Source organism: Paramormyrops kingsleyae, unplaced genomic scaffold (genome assembly GCF_048594095.1).
Source record: "Paramormyrops kingsleyae isolate MSU_618 unplaced genomic scaffold, PKINGS_0.4 ups244, whole genome shotgun sequence".
Lineage (NCBI taxonomy): Eukaryota > Metazoa > Chordata > Actinopteri > Osteoglossiformes > Mormyridae > Paramormyrops > Paramormyrops kingsleyae.
The window spans coordinates 1-12,013 of NW_027326182.1; the positions used below are offsets into that span (position 1 = coordinate 1).

Genomic DNA, 12,013 nt, shown 5'->3' on the forward strand with positions numbered 1-12,013 from the left:
CCATCCCCCCGGCAAATCGCACCCTGTGCCTGAAGATAAAAAGAACTGAAATCGAATGCATTCCTGATGGTAACAATCATGACATTAAACATTTGGGTCGGACTTGCGTGTATTTTTGCCACATTATTTTAACCGCTTGATGTACTGCTAATGTTAGCGTCCTCTCAGCCTTGTCGACAAACATACTGCTGTTCTTTCTCCAACGCAGAATGTAATCAACAAATGAATTACTTTATATTGAGATGAAAACATGTACTGTAGTGTACTGTATACATACCTTTTCGCTGTCTGTGTTTTAAACATGCATTTGAAGTGTCAGCGTTGTCCGTGCACCGCGCTCTCTCCAGGCAGCTTGCACTCTCCTTGGAAAAAACAGTATCACGTGTCAAAACAAAAGCACGTGCTTTACAGCGATTTTTCCCTATAGAGGCGGCTCTTGCATATAGATGTATATGTTGGCTCTTGCACTGTATAAGGACAACAGACCGTTCTCAGCCGCTTCAGCTCTGACGCAACCCGGAAAAACTATCGGCGTGGATTTTTGCCGATAACCGATAGTTCCGGGAATCAACTATCGGTGCCGATTAATCGGCAAAACCGATACATCGGTCGACCTCTAGTTTACGGAAACATCAAACTTAAATACTTGACTTAAATACTGTTTCCCTAACTTTGTAAGACAATGTAACAAATACACACGTACCACTGTGTGTGGGCTCCAGGCCGTAAGCAAACGTAACATACCTGGGGCAATGACAGATAGACTATGAGCCAGGGAGTCGCTAATTGTGCATCTCTCCGTATGCAAAGCGATGGACTTTTGCTAGATGTTTCAACGGATTGCTGGTGTTTCTGCCCTTACATGCAAAAGATTTGTTACTTGGGCATCGTCAGCATCGACTTTAGTGACTTTAAGTTCTCTCCACCGCTAAAAGCAGAGTGTCCGTGTGTGCTGCGTGCGCACGCACACACACACAGGCTGGCTGCGAGAGAGATCTTTCTTCTGGATTATGAATAGCGAAAATGCAATCGGACATGCACACTTTGCTGCAATAGCAGCCCCTTGTATATCACAAACTGCAGTGAGTGCACAAAACAGCACGTTAGCGACTCCCAAGCCATCCATTTGCTTTTTTTTTCCCCCACAATACTTGCGTCGGGTGTAATTTTATGCGCTTTGTTTATAGAGATTATCCACCCAGCACTGTTTCTACCTCTCAAAACTTTACAACGATTGCAAACCGCTGTGCTACTAGTTGTCTCAAGCGTAAAATACTTCCAGATCGTTACCCACTTATCTGATGTTCTGCTCCTACTGCAAAGGATAAGCACTTGTAATGTTGGGAAATACAAAATTAAAATAAAATAGTCATGTTACAGCAGGCGTAAGTCACCACGGTCACACCCAGTAGACTGAGTGGCAGTGTTAGCATTTAGCTCGAATGCCACACAAAACACAACTAAAATGCGAAAGAGCTGTTGTGCGGTTGATTGTACAAATCGATTTAACAAGAAATGTGAGCTCTTTTTACAGACTGCCAAAATCTAAAGTATCTGGTGTGGATCGGTCACATACGGTCGATACCCGATCCGTGTAATAGGTATGGATCGGCGCCAATATCAATCTGAATATTAGATTGTTGCATCTCTAGTTCAAATACATACAATTTAAATGGGCTTGTGTTTCTAAATTTCCCTTATTTTTCAATGGCTCGGTTCAGTTTAAGTATCTCCGCGAAACATGCCTTTGTTTTCTTTACTCTAGGATACTATTGAAATCACGGTCCTCAAGAACCAAGCCCTACTGGTTTTCCAGCCTTCCTTCACCTGTAAACTGGGTGTGAAGCCTCCAGCTAATCAGAATCCGTAATTATTATACTAACTACCTGGGAAAACTGAAAACAAGGCCTGGATATGGAATCGAGGTCCAGATTTGAAGAGCCTTGCTGTAGGATAATTCAGAGCTCACATGGAACACATGCAGCTTACACTGTATTCAGAGAACCAGGCTTAAAAGCCATTGCTCTTCAGAACTTCAGTTTACAGCCTGATGAAAGAACGGCATCTATCTATCCATCTTCTATAGCTAGTTAACCATTAGGGGGTGACGATGAGCCTGTTGAATGCATTGTGTAGTACTGTTAGTTCTTTAAGGCAATGGCTCATAGTAAAGGATTCATGTGGTTATTCTGACGTCATATAACCATATGACGTCTGAAACCCTCTCTGTGGCATTGATGCGGATGGGTCCCTACTTCTCTGGCCAAATATTTTGCATTACTTTCCCAGCATGAAAGCCTGCCCTTTTTTTCAGACCTGAAAGAGTTCCAAGAGAATAAACGAGGGTCCCCAGAGTATACAATCTACTTATGCTTCGGAGAGAAATTTCCGGATGGAAAGGCCGTGGATAAGAAGTTAATAACCGTCAAGGTAAAGTGCTTGTGGTTTTATGTCTGTCAGTAATGGAGCCCACAAATGTCTCCATTAGGAAGTAATCTTAACTGTTTAGTGACGCGTGTGGTCAATCTCTTTTGGGCATCACTCGTGATGTTCAGGCTGACATTTAGAGGAGTTCCCTCTTGTTTTATGTTGCTCCAATACCTATTCTTCTCCATCAGGTGGTGCCTCTGGCTTGCCGGGACCTCCATGAGAAAGCACATATGGACGGAGCCTCCTCCTTGCAAGGCGATGCCGTCAGCTTACAGATCTCACACAACAGCCTCTTTGATCTCATAAACTCCACCTTCGGCCTTCCAATCGCCTTTTCCTGAAGACCATCCCACCCCCAAATGCCTCGTCTGCTCTCAGATGCCATCTGGGCTCTTTTGTTTCTCTGCCCAGTTAGTCTATCCAGCGTTTCCCAATCTGGTCCTCGGGGACCCAAAGACAGTCCACATTTTTGCAAAAATGTGGACTGTCTGTCAAGGTGCTGGGAGGGAGCATAAATGTGGACTGTCTGTCAAGGTGCTGGGAGGGAGCAAAAATGTGGACCGTCTGTGGGTCACCGAGGACCGGGTTGGGAGACACTGGTCTATAGACCCAGCAGTCAATGTGTAATTCTTCTTATCTTTCAGACCTTAGAAAGTATAAAATTACATGCTGCACTTAAATAATAGAATCTACAGAAGCACATATAAACTGAGGCGCAACACTTTTTTTGTATGGTTTCTAGAAATTCATGCTGAAAACACTCCTTTCAGAAGCACACAGTGGAAATGTTTACAGCAATGGTAGGTGGTATTCATTTGCAACAGTTTTTGGGCAAAGAATTAACAGCTACTCTGAAATGGAAAATATCAGCACTTGAATACTTGAATTGTGTATCTAATCTTTATGTAAATGGATGTGAGATATTTGTATTTGACATAACTTCTTAAGTAAGTGTAACAGCTAATTTTTAAAGGCTGCTCTGCTATCTGCTGTCCTCTCACTGAATGTCTTCTAAGATTTTCTTTACAAACTACATTCCTTGTGTCAATTTACCTGCAGTGAAAATAATAAAAGCCCAAAACTTGATTCTGCTTTAGAAGAATCCTTTTATTTTCTCTGGCAATACAAGATAAATTTAGACAGTACAAGTTAAGAGATTTGTTTGTTAATGGTTTTCCTTTCAAATATCATGGGGAAAAAAAAAAAAAAGCTCAAAACATAAATGAGTGATAAACCCCTAACCCTGAATATATGACAATTAAGTTTTACAGCTAGAAAGTGCCTTTTCGGCGAAGTTGTCGTTTTGCTGCCATTATTTTTTTCATTTTGCACTCCAACCATTAATTGGAATTTGTCTGTAAAATAAACAAAGAAACCACTTTTACTAGGAATTAATTTTTTTGTAATCTCTTTTTGCTAATTTTCAGCCAGCACAGTACATCCTGAACATGCGATTCAGTCTAACAATTACCTGTTTATCAACAATGATGGTCATGGGTCCCATTTAGATGTTGCCACAGAAGAATTTATGATTTTCATGTTTAGGGGTAGGAAAAATTGGATCTATATTAAAACAAAAACCATGGCATGAACTAAATACATTGGCATTAAATACATGGTACATATAAACTATATCCATATGATACCTGAATTATGTATAAGTTACGCACCTTTTGGGAAGAGCAAGTGCGTCTTGCATGTATGCCCTTTCAGGCAGGTCATCTTTTCTTCCTGAACCCTGTGAACCAGAAAATCAACAATAATGAGGTTAATAATCTAAGTTTGATAATGTTCATAGCCAAATGTTTCAGCTCCATTATAAGTGATTATATTGCTAGTATTCAGAAATGTAAATCCCGATTATAATTAAACGTTTAACAATATAGGCCACACAGGAGTGAAAGTAGTTTTGATCCTTCCAAATATACCAGTTGTACAGAGAAGTGTTTAAATTGACTCTGGAATATTGACAGTGTTGTTTGAGTGGATTACTTTTCACGTGGAGGGAGACTGTGCCAGTCTTTCCATTTGAAGTCTTCGGTGCATCCTGGCTCTCTGCATGGGCTGTATGTGTACTGATACAAGCCAGGCCACTGGCTCGAGAGCTTGTTCAACTCAGACAACACAGCCAGGATCAGGTTCCACAGCTGTTTGAAAGCCAATACTAAAGAATAATTCATTATTAAGTATTATTTATTATTATTATTATTATTATTATTTGATAAGTCATAAAATCCACAATACATTATGCATTGCCATATCTATGTCATTAGTTAGTCAAATGTTTCTTCCTTTGGTTAAATTGTATTATGCTAAGTGTGCTAAGATCACTTACAATAATATATGTCCCATCCCACCATAGTCCTTGAGCATACAGATGTACTGCCTGAAATGGAAGAGTACTTACAATTGTCTTCTGGCCTCTTGCATCGTATTTCAATGTACTGATCATCACTGTCGGTGCTTTTTTTCACCAAAACAAGTACGGCCTCGTAGCCAGCCAGTAAGCAGCTGTTTCCCACCCAGTGTGTGCTGAATATGGAGCACATTCTTACAATAAGCCTGGAAAAAAGCATCAAACCGAGATTTAAGGCGCCACGCAACTATGTCTCAGAACCAAAAGAAGGTAGATGGTACCGTACCGGTGGAAGACACCATGAGGGATCTCCGGCATGAAGTAGACCAGAACCTTGATGTCCTCTGGATCATCCTTCCCCCACATCTTCATGACCTTGTCATTGTCTTTCAGATAACCAGGGAACATGCAGGCAGCTTCGGGCTCAGTAAATGAGTGCCTCTTTGGTAAGGATGAATCCCACTTCTTGTTTGGGTCAAACTCAGAGGCCTGAGGGTTCAGGCTACATGCGAAATTAGTTGGTAGGCAGATCTCAAAATATCTGAGAAGGCTGAGGATTTTCCCTTCCTTATTCCTGGTGCCCGTCATCTCTTTCACAAAATCCTCATCCCTGGCCATGTCCGCCTGCATCAAAGCCCTTCTGACCAGCACGCGAACAGCATCGTAGGACAGAGTGGCTTGACTTTTGAGCTGGTCGATCCATTTGTTCTTGTGACGGATGAGACAGCCTTCTTTCTTCAGGATAACCTTTGGAACCTCTGTCAGCTGCTCCACCAGGTCGTGTCTCACTAGAGTCTTTCAATAGCAGAGAGGATTACTTACATATGATTACATACACCGATGAGCCAAAACATTTCATGATTTACCGTTTCCCCCCGTCCAGACAATAGTATATTTTACTCCAGTTGCAGAAACACAGCAACAGTGTCTTCTAAACACTGGTAAAAAACTAATAATTAGTTTCCCTTTCAGTGTCAGCAGCTACCTTGAAGAGTGTAATGAGAAAGGACGGCTTGACAAAGACTGTGTCTTTCAGATCCTCAATCTCTTCAAACCACAAAATGGTCCCAATTCGATGAAGGTAACGGAGTATAGAGTGTAGGTCCTCCTTGCTCAGATTTCCAGAATTGAGGGTATTGTTTGCCACAAGATTGTTAAGATCCACAATTCCTGTATATGACAAAATAATTGGTGTAAGAGGTTACTGCCTCGACTTGCCTTGATATATGTGACATGAATATGATGAATACTTAGAATAAATATGTGGTTCTTTTTTTAGTCATATTAATTTTCCCTTATTACAAAAAAATAATGTATCATGCTGTACATATATGTGAATTACAAATGAGTGTGAAATGTAAACAGCAAAAATCTAATGATTTATTTATTCACAAAAATGTGTTCACCGTGCTTGGGAAAATCCGGCTTCTTAATCAGGCACCGCATGGAAGATTCAACCTCTTTATAAGAGTGTGGCAACGTCCTGACAATGTTTGGAAACAATGGTTTATTCTGAACATGCTGCAGAATGTGTTTTTGAATCTCCTCAATAGCCGCGCACTTTGTGCAATCAATGGTAATGAGGCTAGAAACCTTGAACAGGGAATGGATTCAAAATTAGCAAATACATTACAAGAAAATTTTATCATTTTCAACTTTGAGACCCTGACTACTATAAGCAATTGGATGATGAATGATTGGATGGATGTTTAACAAAAAGAAAGAAAGCATCATGTGCCCAAGTTATCACTCCTCAATCTGCTCACAGTGGTCGAGAAAAGTTCTGTCAATAATCAGTAGTGAATGTAGATGACATAATACCTTGAGGGTGTAACATTTAAGCTGATGCAGTTGTGTCAGGTGCTCAGAGAATTCGTCTTGTTGGCTTTTGTCTATAATATGGCTTATCTGTTGATCCAGGTTGGACATCCTCTCCTCAAGCAGATCATTTATCTTCTTTTCTATGTCCTCCTTCTTTTTCCTTCTCTCCTCCGCATCTTTGCACTGGTCAGCATGGGTCCCCACGAGCAGAAGGACAGAGTCTGGGACTCTCATCAGAACATTGTTGATCCAGAAGCTGACTTGGTCTTCAAAAGACTGTGCATCCTCAACGATGTAGCTAAGACCAGACATTAGAAAACAAAATGAAGATAAATATTCAATTCAATTTGTTTATTTTTATATAGCGAATAATGTAGTAGGCCTATATGGCCTATATAAATACAGCGACCCCTTCACAATTGTGGATTTGATATTCACGGTTTTGGTCAATCGCAACCTGGAAATACACAATTAAACAGGAAGGGAATATTTTTAGAGCTTGCTGAAAGATTGTAAAAACTCACAGACAATGCATAGGCCTAAGCCAAAGACAATACTGAAAATGATTTGGATCACATGAAATTCTATAATATATAAATAATAGTGATAATATATTTTAGTGTAAGTGCACACTATGACTTTAATATTAAAAGTCTTGGCGCTTGGGTACTGTGCACATCTTTGTCTTGGCAACTTGGCATGTGTTAGCTGTCTTTGTGACCGTGGAATCTCCTGTTTGTCGTATATATATAGGGATACTTCTCAGTGGCAGTAATTTTGCGTTTTTAATAAAGGGTCTAAAATGTAGTGCTCCCAGTGTGTGCAATAGTAAATTTGATGGTTTATATGTTTAAAATCCATGGAATCCATCCATTTGAGTGCTGCCAGATTAGAAGAGTGCTCTATGAGCATTTTCAAAAATTGTAGATATGTGTTTCATATGATGCGTAATATATGATTAGCGAGTAAAGATACTAATGCTTTTATTTATATTTCCTTTAGATTATTTATTTATTATTTTCTTTGTTTATTTTTCCCTCATCTTTTTTTTATTAGTATATTATATTTTTAAGTATATTTTATTCTCATTCTATTTCTGTTTAAAATTTGCTTAAAATTCGAAGTGGCATTGCACGGTGTGATTCATTTAAAATCAATAGAAATATTTGGAAAATAAATAGAATGCATCCATTTGTCATCCATCCACACGTGAGGGTTGCAGCTCATTGGGAAAGTGCGTGCTTTGTGTATTTCAGGTCTTGGGTTCAGTCCTGAGCATCTCCACTCCAATATCTCAACAAACTGCAGGTGGTGTATGACTAGGATTGAAAGGTTGTCCACTCAAATTCTAATTAAATATGCTAATTTTCCCACAATCTACATTTTTGCTCCTTCCCAGCTCCCTGCCAGACAGTTCACATTTTTGCTCCCTGGGAGTAAGCAGAGGACATTTGGGAGTTGTAACATGCAAAACGTGAACCAAAAACATGAATTGTCTAGGGGTCCCCAAATACCAGGTCGGGAAACACTGATATATTGTATGACCTGCATATAATATATGAACTAACAGTTCAGATACTGTTTACATTTGCCAGTGGGTATTTGGAGTAGATGCTTGGAGAACATAGTAGCAATGCAAATACCTTGAAAGATCAATAGCCAGAATGACAAGAGCATGAGGTGTGATGAAGATGTGGTGAGTTAGATAATACTCCTCATGTCCAGCAAAGTCCCAGAAGAGAAACTGGACGCCATCCTTTTCTACTTCGCTGATGTCAATACCAACTGTCCGATCACTGGCTTCCACTGTCACTGCTCTTCCTTCTCGCAGACTGCGGCATAAGGTGGATTTCCCAGCCATGCTGGAACCCAGGAACAAAGTCTTGACCCTGGCCACAGTGTCCCCATCTAGGTCAGATCCCAGTTGGCGGAAATAGCTCTGAATGTCCTTTAACCCTCCAGCGCACACTTCTTCTGGGGGTGTCTGGAGCTGGTTACCATTGACTCGGAGAACTTTGAGGTTAGTTCTTAAGAAGAGCTCAGCTGGCAGTTCAGTCAGACGGTTGTTCTCCACATGCAGCTCGTTCAGTAGAGGGAGCCCCTCAACTGCCCACAGATTCTTCAAGTAATTGTTGGACAGGTTTACATACTTCAGGCACTTACAGTCCACCAAATCAGCAGGGAGTTCTTCCAGGTGGTTATTGCTCATATTGAGATACTGCAGATTTGCAAGGAAGGAGAAGACCTTCGTGGGTATCTTCTGGATCTTGTTCTGATTCAGATAGAGCCGCTGCAGCTTTTTCAGCTCCCTAATGGCAGCAGGAAACTCAGAAATATTGTTCCAAGACAAAATCAGCTCCTTTAGGTTGACCAGCTGTGAAATATGACCTATATGCTGTAGTTCGTTGATTTGAAGGTTCAAGCTCTCAATATACTCTGCTTGACCAAAGATCTCCTGAGGTAGAGTATTGAGTCTTCGTTTGGAGAAATCCAACCCCCGTCGGTCCTGAACATCTAGCAAGTTGGAAAACAATATTATTAAATGAATATATCCATAGCAAAACTAAAGCAGTTCAAATTAAAGTGAATATAAGCAGGGAAAATGTCTTTGTCATTAAGCGCAAATGAAAGATGCAACAACTCGAGTATTAACTGCGATTCTTTTTATAATTTCTCTCAGTATTATTTTTGATAGAGGCAATTTCTCACCAAGGCTTTAAGATTGCTTCAGAACGATCTACTTAAAAAAATAACAACATCTGATCGTTCAGCCACACACTAATTATTAACCTGGCTTGTGATTGGTGCTGTGCGTGTGCTGCATATAAGGGTTTTTGGATGCCTTGGTGTGTGGCTCAGCGGTTAGCACTGTTGCCTCATACCTACAGTATTCCGCTAGGCTAATTGCTCTCTAAATTGTCCATTGTGTTTATGTGCCCGGTAATGGACTGACATCTTATATCCTCCTGAGACCCCCGCCCATTCATTTATGTCCATTGCAGTGGACATTTTGTTTTTGCATCTATCTTTTCACTGATGTAAGGAAACGTATTTCTTCCTGTTGTGCACTAAACAGGATATGCTGTGAAATTAAAAATAAAAATAAATTTGAAAAAAATCTAAATTGTAAGATGTCTTATTTCCTCCACAGACAAATAACCTAATTTTAAGCAATACGTCGCTTTGAGATGTCATCATTGTGCGACATTAGAATGTACTTACACAAACCTTGATGGCATAACCCTACTACACACCTAGGCTATATGTTATAGCCCAAATAACAATAAAAGTACAGTATAGTAAATACATAAACCAGTAACATTTGTTTATTATTATCAAGTATTATGAACCGTACATAATTGTATGTGCTATACTTTTACACGACTGGCAGCGCAATAGGTTTGTTTACATAAGCATCACCACAAACAGGTGAGCAGTACATTACAATGTCACTAGGCGATAGGAATTACTCAGCTCAGTGCAGTCTGTCGTTGACCGAAACCTCGTCATGCTGCCCATGACTGAAATTTTATCTGTATAGTATGGTAGCCTATAATGCTAACCCAATTCAACATATTTGACATTCAGGACCGTTACTCCCCAGTCCAGTCACTGACGTCATTGTTCTCATTGTCGGCGCCCTACCTTCTGCTAGGCTTCCTGTTTTGACCCCTCATGGTACCGTTTGGTTTCTCTGTTCCTGATTATGAATCTCAGTAAAGTCCCCTTTGGTTTTCCTTACACCTGCTCCCGAGTCGCTCCTTTCCAAAGTGTGGCAAGGTGTAAAGTAACTAAAACTAAGGCGATTTATTACTATTACTAGCTATGAATGTGTGACGAATACAGGAATGTTTGACGAATACTATGGAACGTTTGTTTGTTAAACATTTTGAGTATTACTCAAATGAAATAAATATATCTATAAACAAACAGACATAGATAGATATTTCAATAATTAAATATGCCCTTTTATTTTTATATGAAAAAATATTTCAATAATTGATTAAATGTGTCTTAAATAATTAAATAAATAAAAATATAATTTTATATGACTACTTTAATTTTTCAAATTATATTTCACAAGCTCAGTTCCGCCCCTCAAAGTGATGGACAGAGCAGACCATTAGTATGAAAAGTGGCATTATAAAATAAAAAGCTGGTTCAGAAAACCATGATTCATTCAGAATCATATAAAACAATATTTTTTCATCTAAAAATAAAAGGACACGTTTAATTAGTTATTGAAATATCGATTTCATTTTGAGCAATATGGTGTTCCATAGAATATAGGAACTGATTTAAAACTGGTATGATTTCCTAATAATTCTATAAGTCAACATCTTTTTGTGTGATTGTTTCTTCCACCCCAGCATGTATTTTAGTATTAATTATTGAAATAAACAGAAAAATCCTACCAATCTGCACAATATGCTATGAAGGGAAAAAACTGTGTATATATAAAAACATGTTATGTTAGATCACCAGTTATTTGTTAACCACTACATATGCACAAAAAGAACAGCAAGCTTATAAGTCAGGCTATGCGTCTTGTAGGTAATTTAAAATAACATTCTCCTTACCATTTGACCGTGCCATCTTGGGTTCCTGGCAATGAACTGCCTAACTGAAAATGATAGTTACTAGAAACCTGCTCAGCAATAATATAATACATGACTTGGGGGGGGTTGAGCAATAACAACGACGACAACAACAGTGTATCCCGAAACTTCTGAAGAATCAGATAACAACATCAGAATCAGAAACCGAAAGTCATTCGGCGACTTCATACCGATATGTGTGACACGTCATAAGTGGCTGAAAGTAATGCGTGCGATACCCAACACGCCACCAAAATCTTCAACTTACATTCAAAAGTCATGAAAAGTCTTCTTCAGACAATCCTGTTAGGGCTCAGATAAAACAGTAACACTTGACTTGAGGGGGCAGAAATACGTAGCAGCAAGTTAGTTACTAGAGCTGCCCTGGTCAACCACGGGTGAAGAGATAGTGAAACCACCTGGGATAGAGTTCGGCTGCAAGGTGGCGGCCACACAAGCTCACAGAAAGGAACCCGATCGCCCAGCATCGACAGCCAACCTCAATGGCAGCAGATCCCACCAGCAATGGTCCAGCATCTAGTGGAGAGCCTTCCCAGAGAAGTACAGGCTGTTATAGCAACTAAGGGTCAGTCAGCTTCATATTAACGCCCTTGCATTATAGATACTTTATAGATACTTTATAGATACTTTATTGATCCCCGTGGGGAAATTGAGAGTGAGATCTTGGACAGACTGGTGTCCCAATACTTTTTATCCACATAGTGTAATTAATAGCATAATACTACATTATTTGTGTTCCCTCAAGGAACTTTTAATTATCAAATTTGATATGTGATAGATCGAAAGT

At 39.6% G+C, this 12,013-nt stretch overlaps 1 protein-coding gene and 1 long non-coding RNA gene across 2 annotated transcripts; one reads left to right on the forward strand and one right to left on the reverse strand.

The window, feature by feature from the left end:
* Nucleotides 1–6: 6 nt before the first annotated feature.
* Nucleotides 7–3,516, forward strand: LOC140587451 (uncharacterized). The gene is made up of 2 exons (XR_011989138.1): nt 7–2,430; nt 2,619–3,516. It is a non-coding gene; the product is annotated as an uncharacterized lncRNA (long non-coding RNA).
* A 161-nt stretch (nt 3,517–3,677) lies between these two features.
* Nucleotides 3,678–11,219, reverse strand: LOC140587450 (malignant fibrous histiocytoma-amplified sequence 1 homolog). Its single transcript, XM_072708716.1, has 11 exons — nt 11,188–11,219; nt 8,251–9,121; nt 6,608–6,905; nt 6,193–6,379; nt 5,772–5,956; nt 5,073–5,581; nt 4,838–4,992; nt 4,423–4,594; nt 4,101–4,168; nt 3,902–3,993; nt 3,678–3,785 (listed from the first exon to the last, which is right to left on the reverse strand). The coding sequence occupies exons 1-10, from the start codon at nt 11,201–11,203 to the stop codon at nt 3,935–3,937; spliced, it is 2,520 nt and encodes an 839-aa protein (XP_072564817.1). The 5' UTR covers nt 11,204–11,219; the 3' UTR covers nt 3,678–3,785; nt 3,902–3,934.
* Between the last annotated feature and the right edge of the window lie 794 nt (nt 11,220–12,013).